This window comes from Magallana gigas, chromosome 1, assembly GCF_963853765.1.
Source record: "Magallana gigas chromosome 1, xbMagGiga1.1, whole genome shotgun sequence".
Classification (NCBI taxonomy): domain Eukaryota; kingdom Metazoa; phylum Mollusca; class Bivalvia; order Ostreida; family Ostreidae; genus Magallana; species Magallana gigas.
The window spans coordinates 57,820,200-57,845,532 of NC_088853.1; the positions used below are offsets into that span (position 1 = coordinate 57,820,200).

Below are 25,333 nucleotides of genomic sequence, written 5' to 3' on the forward strand. Positions count from 1 at the left end.
GTGCAAACATATAATATTGTTAATATTGCAACGTTGCTGTATTACATGCTATGATTTAATCATATATACATGTATATGAATTAAAATGGAAAGTTTTTACCATTTTATTAATGACATATCTAGATATAATGGAGGTGAATTTAAAAGGTACCTGCAGCCCAGCCGATGTGAAACATATGTTAAAGAGTTTATTTACCAAAATTTAATGCAAAAAACCGCATCGAAATCGGTGCAAAAATAAAGGAGTTACGCCTCTTCAAAGTGGCTATTTTTACCTGCTTTGGGAAATCTAATCAAGAGAAAACAGAATTAGGCGATAACGAGGCTTCAGCGGAAGTGACGTCACGAGGTCAACACGAGGGAAATTTCCTTACAAAGCTATACAAATTAAATTTGATTTTTCAGCCAAAATGATTGATATAGGTCTTATGTTTTGACGTATCTTGTTATTTTAAGTATTGTAGATCTAGAAATTTGTATCCGTTATTATTTTATTACAATCAGATTTCTTTTTAAAGGATTTTAAAATTTGTTATTCTCGTTGCCTTTTTACCGATGAATACGATATCTTAAAACGCTTACATGGGCAAATTTATGTTCATTATTCATTTTTTGATTACATAATATCCTTTCACGCATGAATGATCCGAGATAATGACACAGGTAAACAGGTAAACTAACGAAGCCACTGCTCCAGACACACGTGTATTTGGGTTTGTATACACAAGGTACAAGAGTCTGGTGAACAAAGAGATGGTTTCACACCTCTAGACTGGTAAATTGATTTGTGTATAATTAACTACTCAATTGTTAAAAGATAAAACAGAAAAATAAATTAGACTGTGTAAAAACAAGCATTCGTCAGCTAAAACATGTCCGTCAATCAGTGATTAAAGAATCATGCATGATACTATTAAATAATAAAACTAATGTTCGAAGTAAATGCATTTTTCGTTACTTATCTAATCACTTAAATAATGACCAAATTTACAATTCAGCAATTGAGACCTTTTTTATGTGAATAAGTAATTATTTCAGATTTATAATTTCTTATTTAATAAAGTGCATCTTTCTTTCGAGCGCTATGGTCAGCAATTAAACGCTTTATAACTCCGTATAGCTTAAATTGTAATACTGACAAGGAATCATTATGAAATCTAAATAAACTGGAACATTTTGACAAAGGATGTAAATAAATGTAAAATTAAATTCCATTATCGTATTTTTAAAAGAATACGAGACAGACTTAATCATGCAGCCATCTTGGACTTTCGCCTTGATCCGTTTATAATCCCGTGTTTGTTTGTTAAAGAATGCATACTATTTTGATTGTTATTGGTCCAATGTCAATCGGGCGACATCATTTGTAATTTTATGCCTTATACGAGAAATAGACCCCGAATTACCTTTTACGAAATATCATTATGTATTATCAATATTATTAATCAGTTAATAATGTCACTGAGAAATCAATCGAAAGAATGACAATATTAACAAAATATGTTTCTTATAACAATGATGCTTTGATTAATTGTCATTTTGCTACATATGGTGTGCATTTATATGTAAAATGTGTTACACATTTGACAAAATTCATGAAGCAAACAATTGTCCAAATTCGGCATTTTTATTCGATAAAATACGGATTAAACTCAAACAACAGTATAATAAGTCATCCAGGGTTGATGCGGAAATAAAACAACAGAAAAAAATGTTCATATATCGATAAAACAATGCAAGAAAACGAACCCCCATTGTGGCCCCACCCTACCCCCGGGGGTCACGATTTTCACTACTTTGAATCTACACTACCTGAGGATACTTCCACACAAGTTTCAGCTTTCCTGGCTGATTAGTTTCTGAGAAGAAGATTGTTAAAGATTTACTCTATATATTCCTATGTAAAACTTCGACCACCCCATTGTGGCCCCACCCTACCCCCGGGGGTCATGATTTTCACAACTTTGAATCTACACTACCCGAGGATGTTTCCACACAAGTTTCAGCTTTCCTGGCTTACTGGTTCTTGAGAAGAAGATTTTTGAAAATTTCTCGAAATTTTTCATTAATTTCTAATTATCTCCCCTTGAAAATGAGTTTGACCCTTAATTTTCACAACTTTGAATCCCCTTTGCCTAAGGATAATTTGTGCCAAGTTTGGTTGAAATTGGCCCAGTAGTTCTTGAGAAGATGTTGAAAATGTGAAAAGTTTACGGACAGACGGATGACAGACAAAATGTGATCAGAATAGCTCACTTGAGCTTTCAGCTTTCAGCTCAGGTGAGCTAACAAAGAAATCAATGTACATGTATCGTTATTAATCAATTTCAATCAGATGTACTTGCTGGGTCCCTTTTTGATTATAGTGAAGATGTAGGTTAGTTCTAAACATTACAAAGGATGGGGGATGCATAAAAGTCTAACACTTTCTATTACTTACTTATTAATCAATTATCATGTATGTTGCATGCCACAAAACTTGGAAAGGGAAACATTTTATAGAATAAGCGGTAAATCAGTGGCGGAGTAAAGGAGGTCGCACCTGGCGCCCCCCCCCCCCCTAAAAAAAATTTCCAAATAAAGTTAAATCATACTCCTTCTGGCAAAGAAAATGTACAACTTGCGAGTCTTAATTATCTTCTTTGTTGTTTTAACTTGGGGAATTTCTCTACATTACACTGATTTCAATGGTGCAATATGAAGAAAATGCGCGTGTTCAATGGTGTAACTAAAAAACCCCAGAAAAAAACATTTTGGTTACGCTGTCCTTGTGTTCAAATATGACCAGTCACCCATATACCCACCTTTAGGTAATTGGTTATAATTTAATTCTGGTTGTAACGCGGCATTTGATTGGATAGAAAAATTTAGTTAAATTTGTATAACCTGGTTTGCACGTCAAAAGGCACGTCACAATGCACCAACGTCAAAAACGTACTAATCCGCTTGACGTTACGTTTGAATTTTGAACAGATTAATATCATTTTTAAAAGTAAAACTCAATTTGTACAGCAAATTACAGAAAATTAAATTATAAGGAATGAACTCAATATCTACCCAAGTAATACTCGTATAACCTGGGTTGAAGCAATTTACGCTTTTTTATAATCCGCTTCATGTGAGAGATTTTTCTCTATATAGCTTAGCTGTGGGAATATTCATCTCTTAAATTGTTTTATTTCATTAGCAAGTAACTATTTAGATAAACTAACCAAATATTTATGTCAATGCATCAAAATTAACACATGTATTTCGAATTTTAAAGATAAATCGGAAAATGCTTGCTCAAAAATTTCAAATGACGTTACTTTGAAGATTAAAAATGACACAGTTCATGCATGTATAAATTCTAAACACACATTTTCAAGCCTTGACTAAGTGAGAAAAACTTGAACCATCAATAAAATCCCACAAAAAGGGTTACAGCAACTTTAGTACACAGTTTCCTTGAACACATTGTTTCGGTTTAACGTGGTCCTCATATTGGAAATTTCAAAAATATTTCAATTAGTGAATTTTCTTAAACTCTTGTGCACATTTCCAAAAATATTGAAATGAGAAACTTTACGTGTGTCCTTGGCTTTTGGCATGTGTTCATTGATGCAATTCCAACCCCAACCCCCACCCCACCCCTTCAAGATATTAGATGGTTTTTTTCTCACAAGAATTAAGGCAAATATAGTATGTTGCAATTAAATTGGAATACCCATATAATTTCCTTAGTGTATACTTTCTGAGTGTGAAAATAAACGGATCTTATCAGTATTTTTGTGATTTTCCCAAGTATATGTTTGTATTTTTTAATTAAACTCTTCCCTGTTTTTCCTAATTCAGGAACTGCTCACTAAATATCTTAAGAGATATCCACTTGGGGGCAGTGACTTTCCAGTTTTGTATTGGCGTCGTTTCTGACCTTTTCCTGGCATGTAAAATATCAAAATCGTTAAAAAGCCAGGAAAACTTAACGATGCCGGGTCTAATTTTTTCTGCCCTAGATTTTTGAATGAATTTTTTACATGAATTTCTACTGATATAATTATTATTTTAAGAAAAAAAAATAAGACATTTACCACACCGTTTGTTTAAGGGGTCTTCTCAAAGTTTGTTAATTTTTAACATAGGACCCTATGGGATTTTGCTTGAAATGTATCAATTTTGCACATTTTTTACATTTTTTTAAACTTCTGCCCTAGGGATTTCTTTTCCTGTTCTACATATTAAAGCTATTGCTAAAAGGCATCCAATGGTCAAATAAAAAAAACCTTTTACCACCTGGTTTGTTCCAGGGATCTTATCAAAGTTGTTTTTTTTGTATACCTAATTTCCCAGTTTGTCAGATAATGGCTATTTTTTATTTGACAAAAACGGAAATGGTGATCTTTATAGTATTATTAAAACATTCAGAAATATTTAAGTAATAAATAAATATATAACATCACATATTAAGGGTCATTAATATAAAATACATGGTTTCTGTCTTAAAATATATGAATTAGGCTATATTTAGGCAGGTTAAGAAAACATGAGAGGGCTAGGCTTGCTGAACCCTCTTCATGTTTTCGACCCGAGCCCAAATATAGCTTATACTTTGAGACATTTATGTTTATTTCACAATATAAAATCAATTTTACGCATCAAACGAGCTATTTTCAACAACGCAAAAAGATGACGTCACAATACAAATGAAACACTGCCCGAAAGTGTGCGTACTCATTCTGTACTCGGCCTCGTTAAGATATATCGAACTAAATTCTATGTTGAAATACTCTCTTCATATCCGTGTAAATTCTTACTTCTTTCTTTTATATTCATATCGTTCCTTACAACATAATTATACTTAATCATCACATGCATGAATCACTATCTGAGTCTCATGTGATTTGACATAAACACAATTTGTTGATAACTTTACCAATTACACTGGATTTATCGTCTTTGTTGCTCAAAAATTCATAAGTTATAGATGCAGACACATCTCTATGCTTGCAGATGAAGAAGGTAATATGTACATGTAAATAATGTGTTACATTTTGTTGATAAATAATTAATCTGAATACATGTACAGTTTGCCTACATGCCAGGACTATTTACATGAATTACCATTCTCTGTCTTTCTCCGGAGACGTAAAATTTCATCGATCGGCTTTTGGAGCATACTCCGAATAGTACTCAGCGGAGAACGTACTGCAAAACTTTTATATCCTCGGTTTTTTGAGTCGTACTCAGTGGAGCACATACTCGGAGTACGGGTACGAGTTGGAGTATGAGTACGGAAAAAGTTTTATAACCTCGGGGCCTGATCTTGCACCTATGGATTTCGCTTTATTTCTTTATCTGTAGTCGAAACTGCGTGGACAGATATTTTTGGACCTAAATGATCTACGATATGACACAAAAGACATTATACAAAAATTTGACAAATAATGGTGTGAACATGCACTTTAGAAATTGGTTAGTGGCATGAAAAGTGTGTGAACTAAAAGGTGTCTACTTTGAAAAAGAGTGACAGGTCTCAATTGCCTTTCAGTAGTTTGACGTCATCTGACGTTGTGAAAATATTAAATGGTGCTCCATAAATCCAATTCATGCAAAATGAAAATCGCTGTATCTTTTGAAAACAACTTCAAAATCATATGAATTTTTGCGTACTTATTTTCAATTGGTAGTCATTTAATAAATCATACGTCATCCTACAAAATACACAGCAATATTGCCGTCAATCACTTTGTCCCCGAACTTTTCTAACAAACCTTGTACATACAAATTAATGTTTACACTCTGCGTACAAATTAATACATTTGATATACAGGTAAGGTAATATGTTACCTTGTTCAGAGGAACTTTAATAGTTAACATTAATTTTTAATTTTCACTGCTTACAGATATGATTTACATGTAATATTGTTTAATTTTGATCAACAGAATAACATAAATTACAGAGTATCATGATAGAATGCTGAATAGAATTTTACAATTTTTGTTCTACAGATTATCGTATATGGCACATCGAACGACTTGTTACTTTGAAATAAATTAACTTGTTATTAAAAGGAATTATACGATTAACACGATAGGATAAACAGAAAAACTGCTAAAATTGAATGATAAACCTGATCGGATTTACGCACGCTAGGATAGGATTAACGCATGATAGACCAGTACACACATGATATGATATGATTGATACATGATACGATAGGATATGATTGTAAAAAATAATGTTGCGGGTACTGTAATTTTTAAGAAGTTTAAAGTATTCTTTTGAGTCAGCTGAAAATTGGTGTGGCCATAAGACAATCACAAATGTTTAGATTTGTTCATGATTTTACTTATGTCTAAGCTTTGAAATCTTCAACCAGATCAATTACACTTATGAACACCCACTTGTTGCTTTGCAAAAAGCTAAAATTTATCAATTATTTTAATTCTTTACTCACCAGACAGAAACACCACTTTACTAATATCCACTGGTAGTTTCTTGACAAGTACTCTGCACTCTTTTAGCTAAAATATTTAGTAATGCAACAGATTACACACTAGCAGGTGTATTAGTACCAAAATAAGATTTAAAGGAATCTTGGAAAATTTCGCAAAATTTAATTTGCGGCTGCTTTATTAAAAATCACTGTTTTCAAAACCATTGACACATTTATCATTGAATAATGCGTTAACTTAAATAATCAACATTTTCTTCAGTACATTATAAAATAATGGTTGTGATATTTGAAAAAAATCTTTATTAAAGACATTATATAAGTATACTTACTTGCAAATCTTTTTGGACACAAGCAGTTTCTTTTTTTCCTATTTTACATCTTTTACCCTAAGAAAAAAGGAACCAAATAAAAAGAAAGAACATATAATCATTTCAAAAAATATAATCAAAAATTTCAATCGCTTTAATATCATCTATTTTCTTCTTCCAAATTTTTATAGCTGTTATAAGTTTTAATATGCATGTAATACTTTATTAAAACAAGAAATTGATGTTTAAAAACTTCAGTGTTTAAAGAAAAGGATAATGCAATTCAACTCCTTTACTACCTGGTAATTATTGGGGGGGGGGGGGGGGAGAGAAGGGCCGATTTTGGACGTTTTGAGGATTCATTCTCAATGAAATTATACTTGATTTTATTATTGATTATGATATGAAGCATTTAGTGACCCAAGGTGTGGGAAGGTGTTCAATATACCACCTTGGTTAGGTTAAATTTACAAAGAAAATTTGAGCCCTTGTGTTCAAAGTACCTGGCAGTGCTTTCTCCATGGAAGATCTGGAACCCCATAGTCATATCTTATTTCTTCCCCAATTCCTATTTTTCTATTGGCAAACAGAGCCAGATATGGTTTTCCTTTGCTGGGTAAACACTTAACTGAAGCATTGCATTGGACATCACCAGGTGCTGCATCATTGGCAAATCTGCCTTTTCTGGATGATTCTGTTGCATCCAAGCTGTTAATTAATAAAACATTGTAATTAGTAATATGACTAAAGTAGCTCTATTATATCTATTTTGTGTTGCCCAAAGATTTGCATCCAGTAATACAGGCATCACACTAATTACAAACTAAATATTAAATCAGAGGAAGTTAAGATATGATTCAATTTCTATGGATCACAAAGGTTTTGTCACATTCATGTTCTAGCTATAACTCCAAACATTAGCAGATAAAAACAACTTATTTTCCATTTAGCTGATTTAGCTAAGGCCTAACAAAAAAATATGTTTGTTTACGGTTTCCCGACCGACCCTCTATTTAATTGCCGACCCTAATTGTTTTTATCCACCTTAGAAATCCGGAAGTCACACGTGGGTTCGTTTAACTTTTATATTCATCTTAATCTGTCAAGCGTTTGAAATCGAAATCGAAAGTGAAAAAAAAACATGGCGTCAATATCTACGTCCACATGTTCTCTGCAGTTTGAAGAATGCGCACACATTAAGCAAATGCAGTTGATATTGGTATTGCCGAATAATATGACATTTATCCAGATGTTCGATCGATAACATGGGGGAAATGAAAAGGTTCCCGATTTTGAAGTACGAGGCAAACAAAATGGAGGCAAGATAGTTTTGACCACAGGAGTCGGCGATTTTATCAATTTCTTGAAAAAAAAATGAGAAACAACCAAAATCCTATCAGTGAGCTTCGTGAGCGTAGCGAGCAAAGCGACAGGATGGCAATGAGTTTTCTAGATTTTCTTTATTTCGCTTTCCAACCGATATTAAACACCAGACATCCGTGGTGTTATCTTATCAATTTCTTGCATTTATTTCCCTAAAATTATCTTCCAAAATCATTTTAAATCCATTTTTGCACATCTCGATCATGGCCATGTTTGATGCTTGTGGTGTGCAATATCATGTTTTTTAAAAAATAATGGGTGTCTGTTTTGTAGAAAAACTTAGCACATCGAGCCATTTTCAAGGAACATTCTGCAAAAAAATATATAGTCTGTTGCACTATTGATACTATTACTAGGTCAGGCGCAAATCGAAAATTAATCCTCAGGGGAGATCTCTACTAAGCATGTTAATTGTTGCAACAGCAGACATAAACTATTTTTTTGTATTGTCTTATTTATATCTAGAACACATTTTATCCACCAATTAATGAAGATAAAGTTTAAAATCGATAAACCTCTAGATTTTATATTTGATTACAAGTACCTAGATTCTATAAAATAGACTATAAATACGAGGCACGATTTTTACTGCGAAACTGAACAGGTGAAATAAAACCACATGGTCCAAAATTTAAATGACAATAACATTCGCTGGGGTGCATATGGCAAACAAAAGTATGCATGACATAATGGCAAAACAATTTTGTATTATCAGTTTTCGAGGGTTGTTCGGAAATTATTGAGACATTTTCTCTTATTCTTTTAGGAAAAGAGATAAACCCTTGAAATTTTACCAAAATGTAAATCAGAATAGAGTTTATCAATGTAAAAAGTTTCTTTTCCATGGCATGAATAGATCATTATTGGTAAGTGGATCAACGTGCCTGCGTCCAGTGACCCAGCGCAACCACAAAATTTTCGCAACGTCATTTTAGCGCTTCTCATTGCTCCTGTGTTTAAACACCTTACAAACGATCGGAAATAAGAATTATTTTTTATTTCTCATCTTTTGTTTTGATTTCAAGATGTCATCATTTACTTTTTCTCTCATTCTTGATTTTTATTTTGAGTTCTGTTTACCCTAAAATCAAATTACTGTGAATGTCTCCTGCTTGTTTTTATTTTAGAACTGTTGACAACAGTTAGTGGTAAACAGTACTTGATATTAAGTCTATTTGTCTTAATTCTAGTTAAACAATCAGTGAAAATAATATGATGAACTGAAGCTCTGTATCCCTGGTTATGGTATAATTTTGGTTTAAGAAATTGCGTGGCCTTAAAGGTCTTCTTCTGAGATTTCCACCAGTTTGATGTATATTCGCTGTGCCGTCTTAAGGTCAAAATTCAATGTAATGTCGTTGTCATATTTCTATAGCTTGGTAAATATATTTGTACCATATTTGTATTTCAGCTCGAAAATTAGTGAAAACGTAATCAAACGTTAGTTGCAAAATATAGCAAAATGAACATATTCAATTTGATTTCTTTTATCATTAACTGTAATTCTACGGACACTTTGAAATGGGATGTTCATGTTTTTTAATCTCCGAGATTATGCCTGCGCCAGGTACCCCGACCACTGACTTGTTTACCTACCGTTGTAAACAAAATATTTAATTAACTTTCAATATTACTTTGTTTAATTATTTGTTTTGGATTCTTCAATGTTTATGCCAATTTTCGTCAAAATTTGTCACTTAGAAAGGGATAAGGGATATATTCGAGTTGTCTCAATAATTTCATGTATGTGACGTTTCTGAAGTTGTGTAAAAAAAATAAAAAAAAAAATGAAAAAAAAATCCTACCTACCGACCCTATTTTTTTTCAGCATGTAACAGTAAACAAACATATTTTTTTGTTTGGCCTAAGTAGAGCATCCCATCGCGACATGAGTTATTGTGTGGGGGATGCATTATTTAGGAATATATGGAAATGTAAATGAGGAGACAACATTCTCCTAACCCTCCATTACAACAAAAACTACTTTTTCTTTACCTGTACTAGATCTGAATCAAGTTATTTGTTGATTTGAACTGCTTACTTTCCCTTAGGTTTCACAGAAATGAAGCGGAAGTAGTTATTGTCAAGTCGTACATAAAATTTCTGTTTAAAATTGTGTTATTTTTACGATATATTAGAAAGTACTCATTGGACAATTAATTGACTTGAAATTATTTACAGGGTTTGTCCTATGCCAAATAAGTGTACAAAGTTTGATAAATATCAATGCAAGGCTTTTCTTTTAAACTTGCTTCCAAGCTGAACACAATCATACACATACACACACAGCAGCAATGCTATATCCCCTTCGCAACAAGTTGCGCAAGGGGATAATAAGATGACTTGGAAATTACCTAAAGTCGCAAAAAATTCCTTACCAACCAAACCTATTATTTAACAAGAACATCTTGCTGGTTTTAAATTCTGCCCTTTTTCAGACAGACTGAAGTTACCACTCACCGGTATGTATGTATATGGTATATGGGATATAAACCTTTATCAAACTCTGAACCCCTTGTGAGGCCAAAAATCCTTCCAAGGGCCAAAGTTTAAACAATTTTAGAGAATCAGCAATATGTCAAAATGCTCTATATAAGTAAAATCATATATTATAACATTTCAGTTTGTGAGCTTATTAAATATTTTTCGTTGTAAAATTGAATTACCAATATGGCCCCACCCCACTCCTCAAGATTTTGATTTGAGCAAATTTGAACCTACATTATCTAAGGCTGCTTTCACTAAAGTTACAGCTTTTCTAGGGAAATGGCTTTTTTGAAAAAAGATTTTTATAGATATCTGTCTATACATTCCTATGTAAATTTTTGCTCCCCCTTCCACGTTGTGACCCCACCCTACCCTTGGGACCATGATTGAACAAGCTTGAACCTACTCTCTACATGAGGATGCTTTTACACAAGTTCAACTTTTTGGCCAGTTGGTTCCTGAAAAGAAGATTTTTAAAGATTTTTCTATATATATTCTTATGTACAAATCCAACCCCCATTGTGGCCCCACCCTAACCCAGGGGGCATAATTTCATAACTTTGAATCTACACTACTTGAAGATGCTTCCACATAAGTTTCAGCTTTCCAGGCCAAAATGGTTTGAAAAAAAAGCATGGGCCTTTATTTTCACAACTTTGAATCCCCTTTGCCTATGGATGCTTTGTGCCAAGTTCGTTTTAAATTGGCCCAGTTGTTCTAGAGAAGATGTTGAAAATGTTAAAAATTTACAGATGACATACAAAATGTGATCAGAAAAGCTCACTGGAGCTTTCAGCTCAGGTGAGCTAAATAAAAGTGTGAAAAGCTGAAGTGGGGCAGACAGATCGGACAAGACAGATAGATAGACAGACTTAGTCTAATGGATGGATGGACAGACAGACACAGAGGAAAGCTATAGTCACTTCCGGAGAAATTGGTAAATGACTAATAATATGGCTGTTTTATGTTTCTTTCCCAGCCTAAAATGATTTTTAAGCAATTATACACAAATAAACATTATTGTTATATTCAGTAGTATACGGTATTCTCACTATATAACTCAATTTAGATGAATAGTCAATAATTGTAATATTAGTTCGACCGAAAACTATTGACCGGTCAATATTTTCTTGATATTGACCGGCTAGGAATAATATCTAAAGAACATTCCCTGTATTTCAAATAATCACCTCTGATTTGTTGCTTTGTAAACGATGACGTGAATAACTCTTCGCGACTCCAAAACAAGGTGACGTCATAATAGACAGTCAGTCAAGGCAAGTAAACAACGGACGCGCAATTCGACAGTTTGCTATCATAAAGGATATAAGGATTTGCGAATTACTGTGAAGTAAAATAAAGTAGAACCTCTGTGTGTTAATTCTTTCGGTTGGCGGAATATCACCAGTGATCATTTGATGCTGAGAATATTTTGGAAATGAACTTTGCACAAAATTGAATTCGTGAATTCTTTGTTGAGTTGAGAAAATTACGGCGATCTGTTTTCAATTACTTTCTTAAATTTTGGTTTGTTTCTTCATATAACAAAACAAATGTTGACAGCTTCGCGTCAGGCAATATTTCGTCCCTCGGGCGCTAATATAATCAATGTTACCATCTACCCCAGTCAATATTTGTATAATATAAATATAAATATGAGCAGGATAACACAAACATAGGTTATCACAGATTACAAATCTCACCAAGATGAGGCATCACCTTTACGAAGCATCACCTTTATGAGATCGTGCACCTTTATCATATTATATGAAAACCCTAGTTAATGATCTTGGATAATCATGGACACTGTTTTAACACAATATCATATATAATATGCTAAAACAGTTTGATTATCATATATTTACTTCTGAAGTTAACTCTGTGATTTATTTATACAGTTAAACTTAGGTATCTCGAACTTGGCGGGACTGAGTAAAAATTTCGAGATATCCCAGGGTTCGAGATATCGAAGTTAATGAAAGTTGTTGTATATATACACACATGTATATTGTCATTTATGTTATCGTAATTCATAGTGTACAATAAAACACTTAATTTATTGATCAAAATATTCTTGCTCAGGTTCAAATGTGGAATAAGTTACGTAACTGAATGCACAACGCCGTTGGTGATTCAGTTGGTGTCCGAGCTCATTAATCAATAGAAGAGGTTGAAGGTTGAATCAAAAGTAAAGTTCCCAAATGCAATGTGCCATTTTTGAAAAGTCATGAATTTTATTTAGACAATCTTTCACCTCAATAGTACCAATCTTCATGCGCAAGCCAATTAAGTTAAAATCAGGACGGATTATACACAGATGTCTTACATATCAAATAGGTGTTTCATTGGCTTGCAGTCTACTTGCGGTATGACTGCTGTTGGTCTCTTAAGGAATTTTGTACATAGAAAATACAAACAAGTCTGCATTTGCCTTCTTGTTCGTTGGCTCTTTAGTTAATTAAACTGAATTTAATTTTGAACAATGCATTGTCAGCAAAATCTATATAGATTATACATTTTGGGTGACCAATAGATCAAATAATATATATAATCTTATCGATTGGAGAACCAAGTTAAATGTTATGTTCATGTGTTCCGGCTTAGTTGGAATCAGGCTGTGTGTGAATTACATTGTAAAGTATAGCATTACATTTCAATTACTTCATGAATAAGGGCATTAAATTATTGTTACCATTACTTAATTTTCTTAATGTTATGCATTACATTACCATTACATGAGTTAAGTAATGCAGTACCATTACCATTACTTTGTGAAAAGTCAATATTAAGTTTTTAGAAAAGTAATTTAAAAGCTAAATAAAAAGTTTGTGTAAATGTTTCATAAATAAAACATGCTTAAACATATTTATAGGTTTATGGTCTATCAGGTTCAAATTTAATGACTTATACAAGATTGCTGTTGCACTTGTAGTTCTCAAAGTAAGGTTGGTCCCTTAATTAACATTTACACCTAATGGCGGAGTTCATGCCAATCCCTGTTATTTATGTCTCTGATTTTAGGAGTATGATTTTAATGAAAGGAACGGTTGTATCGTAATTCGTGTATGTGACGCACGAGTTTACACAAAAAAGTAGTAAGTGGCGAACGGATTTATTTTTACCTATTAATTTTGCATGAATCACTGCAAGAAAATCGTGTCAGATAAGTCGGTATAAAAAATCAAAATGGCGACCGTGACAAACCTTTTCTATTGTCAGAGTACTTGGAATCTTATTGTAAAAAGAAATATTTCTAGCGTCAGGTGCCTGTGTTTGTCATCGGTATACAAATGTTCACTTTGTTAATTCAGCAGTTTGAGAGTTTTCGGGGATTTCATAAACCTTGTACAACGGATACCGTCCGACTTATGGATTTTCCCTTGGATCACAAAATTGAATAAATCTAATGATTTAAATTATCTACCTTGATATAGTTGTTTTGATTTTCTCGGTTAGTAGTAATTTTTAAAAATTTTCGTTGGGGTCTTATTTTACATAAAATACCGTTGTGTCAATTTTCTACAATTATGAAGGCCAGGATTGAGTAAAATTTAGGCAAAGAATCAGACAATTGCAAAAAAGCCGAATTAACATAGATTGAAACAACTAATTCAAACTCATAATTTGGGAAGCATATTCAAGGAAATCAAGGACAATTACAAATTCAAACTTTCAGGACCCCATCTTTCAGTACTCTCAGTACTTTGATTTTTTTCTTGTGACGCTTACACATAATTGACCTCCATATCATCTTAAAAGGCAAATCAAATATGACCTGTTTTATGTTTATCTAATAATTGTCCATGTCTAATCAATAATCAAAGATTAATGATTATAAAAACAAACGCCTTGACAAAATCCTTGATGATTAAATTTTTGATTATGATAACATCTAATCCAAAAAATAACTGATTAGTGGAATCACAAATTGTTCTTAAATACGTGTCTGCCCATGTAAATCAAAAGAGATGAATTGGTAGCCACTTTAAAAATACACCAGGGGCACCGATGGAAAAGAGTTCAACTTATGGATCAAACATGTCCATAAAAGAAAACTGCTTTGATTTGGGGTTTTTTTTACATTCGTAGCAAAAAAAAAAAAAAAAATTCAATTCTATTCACTTTTTTACGAGACATCGTCTAAGAAAATTTTAGTCAATGATCGGTATGACTGAGCGATAGTCGAGTACTCGAGTATTCTTTGACATCCCTATATTATAGTTAAATCAACTATGCAAGATTGTAATAGCACTAGTATCTATTAAACATGTGACCTGTTCTAAAAAAAAACTGAACGTCATCAAGCATCCAAAACCTATGGCTCAGATTCAGCATTCAAGCCTGTCAGGTGCATCAGTATCGTAACACTCATCAAAAACTTTAACCAGCTCTAAAAACCTTAACCTCCTCTAGCATTGGAAACCTAAGGCTCAGATTCAGCATTCAAGCCTGTCAGGTGCATTAGTATTATAAGACACACCATCCATGCAAGTTTGGTGAAGTTAGGACCAGAAGTAACTAGGAAATGGGTATAAAGGGCACCTGCTTAAAAACTTTAACCTGCTCCAAAAAAACCATGATCTCCCCCAGCATCTGAAATTTATGGCCCAGATTAAGCATCCAAGTCTTTCAAGTCCATAAGTAGGTCTAGATGCATCAACCATGCAAGTTTGGTGAATATCAACAAGAGTCTAGTATTATTTTTATAATTGAACTTTTTGTAAATATTTTATCTTTTAATATCTATCAATGGATTACTATCAAAATTCTTAATTTTTTAACAGATAAAACTTCTATAATATACAGGAAAATCTTACTATAAAACTTACCAGTACTTTTTGCTGTTCCAGACAAAAAAAAAGATATAACTTCCTCTCCTGGCAGGGTAAGACTTTTCTCGTCGGAGTCCTTCTTTGCGACTGATGAGGTCGCCAGCATATTCCACTATAAACTCTCCTCTCCGATAGGCTTTTTCAGCAAACAATCCCTTTCCTTAAAAAAAAAAATTTAACACCTCTCAGTGATCTTGGCATTATAAAGTGCAAATGCTCTGTGACAAATATCATGATATGCATCAGCAAATCATGGAAAAATGACAACCGAGCAAGTGCAATTTATGATGCCAAGATCACTGAGAGGTATTGATAAAATAAGTTATTTATTTTGAACATCACAAATTTTTACATTCATTGCAACAATTATAATACATCATTAATACAATCACAGTTTTTATGTACATGTAATAAAAGCAGTTAAACAAATGTAAATTACATGTATGTTACAGCTTATTACAACAGATGCACTGATTGACAAATGTATTAGATAATCATGCCAGTGGTTTCCAGGTAATCAAATCATATAATTAATATATAAAGGATACATATGGTTTTCGGGTTGTCATATCGGTTTTTTTTTAAGTATAGTCAAGACGTATGGTTTTCAGATTGTTATATTAAATGGTTTCAAACTTATCATAATAAATGGTTTCGAGGTTGACATATCACACAGTTTACAGGTTGTCACATATGATTTCCAGGCGGTAACATCAAATGGTTTCTTGGTTGTAAAATCATTTGGCTTTGGGGTTGTAGCATTGATTGGTTTCGAGGTTGTAAAATTATATGGTTTCCTGATTAAAACACTATATGGCTTCTAAATTGTAAATCAACATTGTAAAATCATTGTTTAACTGTTATGAAATCATATAGTTTCACTGCTTTAAATCAATTGGTTTTGAAGTGGTAAGTTCGAGGTTGTACTTTAAATTGGTTTTCAGTAGCAATAACATATGCTTCCAGGTAAAACAGAATTATGTCCAGGTTGTCATATCATTTGTTTCTAGGTTGTAAGATTAATAAATGGTTTCAAGGTTGTCATATATGATATCCAAGTTGTCATTTCACATGGTTTTAATGTTGCAAATTACTATCAAATTGTTTCCAGGTTGTAAAATCAAAATCATTTAATGTCGTCATATAATATCGTTTCCAGGTTATAAAATTATTCAATTTCCAGGTTGTTAAACATGGTTTCAATGTTGTAAACCGGTAAACATCGAGTGGTTTTCAGACTAAAAAATTATATAGTTTCCAGTTTGTTGAATGAATTGGTTTCTGGTTTGTAAAATTCAAGATCTCTCTTTTGTTTTACATTTTAGTAACTATGTAAAATAACATGGTTTTCAGGTTGTTAACTCACATGGTTTAATGTTGAAAAATCATTGGTTTTCAGAATAAAATATCAAATATATTCCAGGCAGCTGTGAAGTCATTTGGTTTTCATACTATGATATCATATGGTTTCAAGGTTATATATTAAATAATTACTGGGTTGTCATATTATATATGGTTTTAAGGCTGTAACAAAATAAAGTTTCCACATTTTAAAATCTTTGGTTTCATGGTTGAAAAAGCATTATATTTGTTATTACAGTATAACATATTTATAGCAATTATGTTTATCATAATAAATACTAGACTCTTACAGCAAAGTGATTTTCATTCCAAGTGACTTAAGTACATGTTCTTAACTTGACGGATATAATGATTTACACTTATAACGAAGCAAATTGCCCTTTTGTTATAAGTGTGTTTTACTGCATATGGGTTCCAGGTTGTAATATCATATCGATGGTAAGACTGTTACACGTTCAAACAACAGGCAAATATGTGGAAATGTGTGGAGCTTTGCTCCTGTGGTCCAGAGAGTATCCTCTTCCTAATGTATAGTGACACATGACACTGGTAGGTATCGCTGAATGTAAAAGCAACATGTTTGCTCTTTAACTTTCCCTCATAATTTACACTACTACACTCCAAACTTCACTGTCTCAAACTCCATGAAACCAAATAAAGCTCTGAGATATCCGACAAATCTTAGGTTGGTAAAAGTACTAAAAATTGGAAGGACACCAATTTCACTTCATTTTGTCCATAGGATTTGAAATATAGGTGTATATAGACCAATGTTTAACTTAAGTATGTTGCTTTTCTCGAAATTCTTTACAGCTGATGGTTCATATTTTGTATGGCAGTCCTTATTGTAGAACTGGGTGTGCAGTTTGCATTTTAGCACACAGTCAAGGGACTCAGTTCAGTTGATCAAATTTTGTATTGCATTAGAGTAGCAATTGCCACTCAACAACCTCTTTTTGCATCTAAAATGATCAAAATGTTTGCTTTTGGAATCCAAGGATTAAAGTTGTTTCGGGGGTCCCTCCAACTCAATTTGTTTGGGTTTTTTCACAGCTTCTTTGTTGATAACAGTACTCCACTAGTGACGTCTCTTGCAAGTGTTCCATTTTTTAAAATTTCTTAATGTCAAAGCCTGCGGATGATGTTACACAAGTCTGCATGATTATGATTTTATCCTTTTTAGAAAATTGTTTGTGTCCAGAGAAAAATAATTGCTCGAATTTTCATGAACACAATCCATAACAATTGCTCTTGCAAACCAGATTGAAAAAAAAAACTCCTTTGGTGTAAAACATGCCAATTAAAAAAGTGAAAAAAAGAGGAGTCATATTAAAGGGGAAGGAAAGTCAAAAACATATTTTGTTTATATTATAAAGTGGATTAAATCATTACATGTAGTCATGCTGTTTTGAAAATAGAATACATAATGTAAGAAATCGTATTTACTCAAGGCTGACATTGATTTAAAATTTTGTTTATATTAATAATAAAAACCAAAAACATTAATTATTTTGACGTCACCCCATTTACTTTGGTTTGGTTTAAAAATATACAATGTACAGAAAGCTCTGAATAAAATGCTGGTTCATGCCTGTCTGTTACTCAAGTATCCAACTGAACAAAATTGATAATGATAGTTGATTTTTTGTACAACATATTTTTAGTTTCCTTCACCTTTAAGTTACACTAATTATGTATAACATACCATTATACATGTATATATAGAGCTTTAAAAAAGAATTCTTTTTATTTGAATTACTAAATAATCCTAAACAAAGCATATCTTAAAATTTAAGGTCAATCTGATGGGTAATTTGTTGACCACACAGCCTCCATAATGCACTGAAGTATGAATTGTGCAAAGTCTAGGTATCATTGTATTTGCCTAGTTGGTGGCAATATAAATACCTTCTATAGAAGACTGTTATCTGTTTTTAAAAACAAGTGGTGTGAATTTGTGTAAACTTTACGCTATTCAATTGAAAGGTGGTGTTAGTACTGAATAAAAATTTAAAGAGGGAGTTGTCATGGACACATATTTGATAATTTTGAGTTCGTTTTTCTGCCGCTTATAATAGCCCACAAGTAATTTAATGGAAATTGCAAAGTATTATTTTAACTGCAATTGTAATCAATGAAGTACATATTTCAAATAAATTGCCCCCAGTATTTAATAATCTTAATTTCAATGTATTATTCATTGAAAATAGTTTCATGTAATTTCATAAAATTAGGAAATAGGCAAAATTCAATTGTAATTAAATGTAATGGTCTTAAAATACGGGCATTTTTAAGGTGGTAATGCATTACAATTACTTGTGCAGTACACGTTACACCAAGTTATTTTGAAAAATGTAATTATCACAATGCATCACCATTACACATTACAATTACCCCAGGTCTGCCTCCTTTTGATGCATTGATGAAGGCCATATCCTTAACAATCTTCTCTGGGCTACTAAGAAACTGTTTTTGAATTGGTCTAATCAAATCAAAATGTTTGAGATATTGGACATCACTTATCATCAATCATCCCATTCATGAGAACTCTCAAGAATATTGTAAACTTAACACCAGAGGACCAATATGCAATATTTGAAAAAAAGCCTATTATTTAAACTTTATTAAAATTACTTCATATATGTATATTACTAACATCAGAACAAATACCAATGAGAAGTCTGGGTAACAAAAAAAAACCCTGCACATCAACAGATCATAATAGACTATGCATTTTTTCCATCTGCTAACAAAGAACTATTGGTTATGTTTTGGGGCAACAAAGATTACGTAATTAGGCCCCCTTGGGACAAAATTATTGCCCTCCATTAACATAATCGATGTTGCCCCCAACCCTATAGCTAGTCTGCTCAGACACCATCAAATTAATAAGCATATTAAAATAAATAACTAATTTTTTTTTATTTGTCTATATACTTGCTTTTTTGTGTAAAGATAATATTTGCCTTATAATGTTCAGTTATTAAACATGAAATATGAAAAACTCAGGAACTGTCAAGAAGCATATAAAAAATGGTCTGATAAAGAAAAAAAACAGTTTCCAGAAACGCTTGTTGTATAATGAACAAAAATGTCCAAACCATGGGAACTACACGCATATTCAACAAAGAGATCAGACCAATCGTTTCATGAAGACAAAGAAAGATGCAGCAGCTATGAAATTTAGGTGAAGATTGGAACAGCAGTAATAACTTCAAAGGCATCTGCTCAAAAACAATAGTTTGCAAGGGACATGTACCCCAACTACTGCAGTGACTTGTATAAAAAAAACCAAGAGGCCCCTTTGAGCCAAATTGCTCACATGAGAAACAATAACCAAAATGAGATCAGTTTTATGACGACAGTGGACAAAAAGTGATCAGAATAGTTGACATGAGCTTTCAGCTCAGATAAGCTAAAAACCACAAAGAGGGGCTAATTAAAAAGCAGTTTCACATAATTTCATAAAATTAGAAAATAGGCAAAATTCAATTGTAATTGAAAGTAATGGTAATAAAATACTGGCATTTTTAAGGTAGTAATGCATTACATTACAGTTACTTGTTACAAATTACATCCCATTACTTAAAAAAAATTCAATGATTACAATGCATCACCATTATATACAGTCACATTACAATTACCCAAGGTCTGCCCCAAAATGCCTCCTTATGATGCATAGGCCATATCCCTAACACTCTACCATGCTGGGCTACCCTCAAGGCTGTTTTTGAATAAATATATTATATGTCTAAACAAATCAAAATGGCTGAGATATTGGACATCACTTACTATTGATCAGCCTATACAATAGGACTCTAAAAAACATAGCGACACATCTAACACCAGAGGACCAATATACAATATTTGAAATAAAGAAGACATTGTAAGATTAAAATTACTTCATATATGCATTTTGCTATCATCAGAAAAAATGCCAATGAGAAGTCAGTAAACAAAAAAACCTGCAAACCAACAGAATATAATGCCAACAAGATCATAATAGACCATGCAGTTTTCCATCTGCTGACAAAGAACTGTTGGTTATGTTTTGGGGCAACAAAAATTATGTAATTAGGCCCCCTTGGGACAAAATTATTGCCATCCGTTGCATAATCAATGTTGCCCCCAACCCTAGCTAGTCTGCTTAATAACTGGTAGACAGACACCAATCAAATTAATAAGCACTTTAAAATGAGTTAATGTACTCGTATTTTATTTATTTGTTTATTTATTTACTAGTATTCATTTTTTCGTGTAAAAATAATATTTGCCTTTTCAGGATGTTCAGTTATTTAACATAAAATATGAAAAACTAAGGAACTGTCAAGAAGCACAGAAAAAGTAAAGAAAACAGTTTCCAGAAACGCTTAAAGTTGTATAATGATCGAACAATAATGTCCAAACTATGGCAACTACACCCACATTCAGCAGAGAGAACAGACCACTCGTTTCATGAAGACGAAGAAACTACCAATGATAAGATGTAGCAGCCATGAAAGGTGAAGATTAAACTGGCAGTAATAACTTCAATAGGCATCTGCTAAAAAACAATAGGTAGCAAGGGACAGTTCTGATTAAGTGCCCATCAATATTTTTGTACAATTGATGCATAAAGTCATGCACACTAAAACTGTACTCTGCCTTGTTAAAGGTGTTCAATGTGCTAAAGGGGAGCTGAGGAAATTCTAGTTACAGAGTTCTGAAGACACATATAACCCAACTGCAGTGACTTATAAAAAATAAAGAGGCCTTGCTCACCTGAAAAACTATAGCCAAAATAAGATCAGCTTTCATAAATAACAACTCCGGACAAAAAGTGATCAGAATAGCTCACTTGAGTTTTCATCTCAGGTAGGCTAAAAACCATAAAGTGAGGTTGCTTAAAAAGCAGGAAAAGTAAAATCATTGAGAGTTTTTTTAGGAAAGGGATTGTTTGCTGAAAAAGCTTATCAGAAAGGAGAGTTTATTTAAGCATTAGCGCTGTATGATAATTTGTCTGCACTGCTTGGTGTGTTACAGGACCAACGACATCTAAAAATAAACTTTTTATGCTTATATCTATATTCATACAGATGTCTATTTGTATGAAATATATGTGTATTGTCGCTGTAAAGCCAAAATATACACTTTCAGTCAGGGGTATGAACCATGACTAAAATTATAGTGCTCAAAACTTTGCAGAGAAAAATCTTTTTTATTAATTTAAGGAGTAGATATAATTTAATAAAGCATATCAAATTTGTTATGTAAGATTGAAAGTTTCATTTATTTTTACAAAAATAGATATACTTAAAACACGTGAAGGCGTTTATATTTGTGCTCATGGCGCATGAATAAGCATACTGTATTCATAGAAAATTGAATGTCACAGATTTCCAATGCAAACATAAGGGGAAATATACAATGAATGTAAATATTGTGGAATATGCTGGGGACCTCAACAGTCTCAAAGAAGGACTCCCATGTGAAATGTCTGTAACCTGGCCAGGAAAGGGAGTTATATCTCCTTTTTTGTCAAGAACAGCAAAAAATACTGATAGGTGTTATAGAAAAACAAGGAATTATTTGATCTTGTAATAGTTATAAATCCTGGAATTCAAGGAAATTCTGAAATCAGGCACAGTACCTGCCTCATATCACTAACTTTGTTTTTACTGTAGTATATGCTGTCTGAGTAACTATGTGATTGGGTAAAAAATATACTTTCATAAAATAATTGAATTACATAATGGTAAATTTAGGGGTTTTTTCATTAGTTCAAGCTTTAATTTCATATTTTTATCATTCTTTTTCAGTCTTAGTTGTTATTTCTTTGGTAATTTGCTATTGATGTGTTTCTGCTATTATGCTATTGTATTTGAGGGTATCTGAGGGGGTTAGTCACTTTTTGATGCCTCATGCAGGCATCGACTAACCATCTGTGCATGTGTTCGTATTTTCGCGCTTAAATCTGTATTTTTCTGTCAAATTATAATAATCCCCCATGGCAAAATGAACTGCCTATTTTAGCAGTAGTTAGACAGTTCTTAAGCAGTTTTTAAATTATTTGGCAGTTTTCAAGCAGTTCCAAGCAGTAAGGGTTTTAGTGGCAGGTCAAAACTGTCTAGGTAAAAGCAGAAGCAGTTATTCTAAGCAGTTATTCTAAGCAATTTTCTTAGCAGTCTTTGCTGTATAAGCAGTTATAGGTTAATACACACCTCACAGGGGACTTGCATCCTTTCCAACCAGTTACAAATCTGGGTCACTGGCTGCTGCCAGATAAAGCTGACCACTCAGAATCAAGATCAGAGATAACAGGAAGTTTGGTTGAAAATTTTGAATGTATCAGTGCCATGAGGGGCATGTGATATTCACCACAGAAAATGTTGTGTATGGGCAAACTCAAATAAATTTATGGATTTTAATATGTTCTAAGGATATTACATATATTTCTCTTAACTTAAGGTAAATAAAATATTTCAAATAAGTTTTCATTGAACAGTTTTTAATAACGGTCTGGTTAGATCACTTAATTTACCGGTATATAAGATCAGATACAGCTGAGTGTATATGCATTGGAATTGACCTCTTAGGGAAGGCTACATGAGACTACAATGGTCAATCAAAGGTCTGAGAGTATCTAATATGGACACATTTAAATAACAACTTCTCAAGAACAACTTAATTGGGGAGAAGCTTATAAGGTCATGATTGTAATTTGAAGTCTTACAATAATATATATTTATATTTACTATGCTAAAAGCTAGCTAAATGCAGTATCCACATGCAGTGTAGATACAGGTTGGCTTAAATGGTACAATATTGTACATGTATGTCTTTATGTAATAATTGATTCTTGAAAATGTTAAAACTTATTCATATTATAACCCATAGATGATATCAGCAGTTCCTAGCAGTTTTCATCATGATTATACTTCATGCATATTCATTTATGAAAACCATATTAGGAAATGAGCAAGCAGTTTCTGGCAGTTTCAAACAGTTTTTACCAGTTTACATCAACTCATTTAAATTACTGCTAGATAACTGGAAGGCTTAAAATTACTGCCTGGAACTGCTTATATTCATTATGAGACATATAGGGGAATCCAACTGCTATAAGGAAAGTATGGAAGGCTAAGGAACTGCTAAAAACTGCTAAGATAACAAAACTGGTACTGCTAAGGAACTGCTTAAAAACTGCCTTCCACTTTGACATGGGGGCCGGCCGTAATCCTCGAAAGATCGTTATTAAATTAAAGCTACGACTCCTTGCTATTGCAAAATTTGCCTTCCGAGGGCTGAAATTTCCAGTAAACAATGTCAACAACGCACGCTTCTTCCCAATGAATTAAGACCTCAGCCAAAGAAATGACACCCCGGCAAACAAAAATACATACCAAAGCGTATTCAGCAAGACAACAGCAACATGTTTTCACAATTGTAATAACAATACTAATGAGGGTGTTTAAGGATCAGAAGGTGCATATACTACATAATCACTTGCTAAATATAAATCAAAAGCAAGATCTAGAACAGCCATTAAGGCGTGAATCAGCAATTTTTCTATATCATATAATATTATAATAAGTACTGTAGATTCCTTATTTTACCCGAGTACTTAATTCCACGATTCAACGATTTGCCATCAAATCGCGAGAACATAAAATCACGAATGGCGAAATTTCATCATAGTTTCATGTAGTTCACATGTCTCCTAAAATTAAAAGCGAGATTTTAGAATTCGTGAGACGGGCTTCTCGAGATTTTATGCGGATATTAATTCCTCGCGTTCAATTAGGAATTTACAGTATATCAGATAATGGTAATCATTTATCACATTATTAATATTAAAATAGCTTAAATTAAAAATAAATATTTATAAAAGCAGAGAAATCTTGCATAGAGAGTTATCCACCATTTGTGGAGCTGGAGTTTAGTCTTAATGAGATGGATGCCAAACATTTGGTACTTTAAATAGGCAGAGAAAGAGAATCAGCATGGCCATTTCAGGAAGCACAAAGAACATTGATGATATGAAGAAAATTGATAACTCCAGTGATCTAAGACTGTTCTTAAAAATTCAGAATTCAAAAATGTTCCTCCCATGCTCAACAAGATTCACCCATCATCAGATTAACAAAGAGCAACTTTTTGAACAGTTTAATTCACTGTTGGCATTTGAATGTAGCTACTGGATCTTTCCAGTACAGACCACTAATAGAGAACAGCGCATCATCACAAAAATAGACAAAGAATATATTCAACTGTTAGAGCAATGGATGCACCCTTTATGCCGCTATATCTGCTGATTTCAATTAAAAATAATAGTATAAATTTCTTCCACAACATGCAAGACCACATTTTTTGCTTGATTTATTGTTCCTTCTCACTTTATCTGCCTTTTTTTTTTAGAAATTATATGGAATCTTAAATCATCACAGAGTTTGTTCTTTTAATATGTGCTGTCTAGCACTAAGTAGAGTTAACACTACCCCTTTTTGTGGTAGAGTCCCAAGTCTCAAATTGAAGCTTACTAATC

General features: G+C 32.7%; 1 protein-coding gene across 1 annotated transcript in view; it reads right to left on the bottom strand.

Annotated features, from left to right (window-relative positions):
- LOC105348685 (uncharacterized) overlaps positions 1–25,333 on the bottom strand; it is an 89,373-nt gene that overhangs the window by 46,571 nt on the left and 17,469 nt on the right. The window contains exons 4-7 of the mRNA XM_066075871.1: positions 15,445–15,607; positions 7,249–7,453; positions 6,767–6,823; positions 6,438–6,504 (exon numbers count right to left, since the gene is read on the bottom strand). Of these exons, the coding sequence (XP_065931943.1) occupies positions 6,438–6,504; positions 6,767–6,823; positions 7,249–7,453; positions 15,445–15,607 (492 nt within the window). The remainder of the gene's footprint in view (positions 1–6,437; positions 6,505–6,766; positions 6,824–7,248; positions 7,454–15,444; positions 15,608–25,333) is intronic.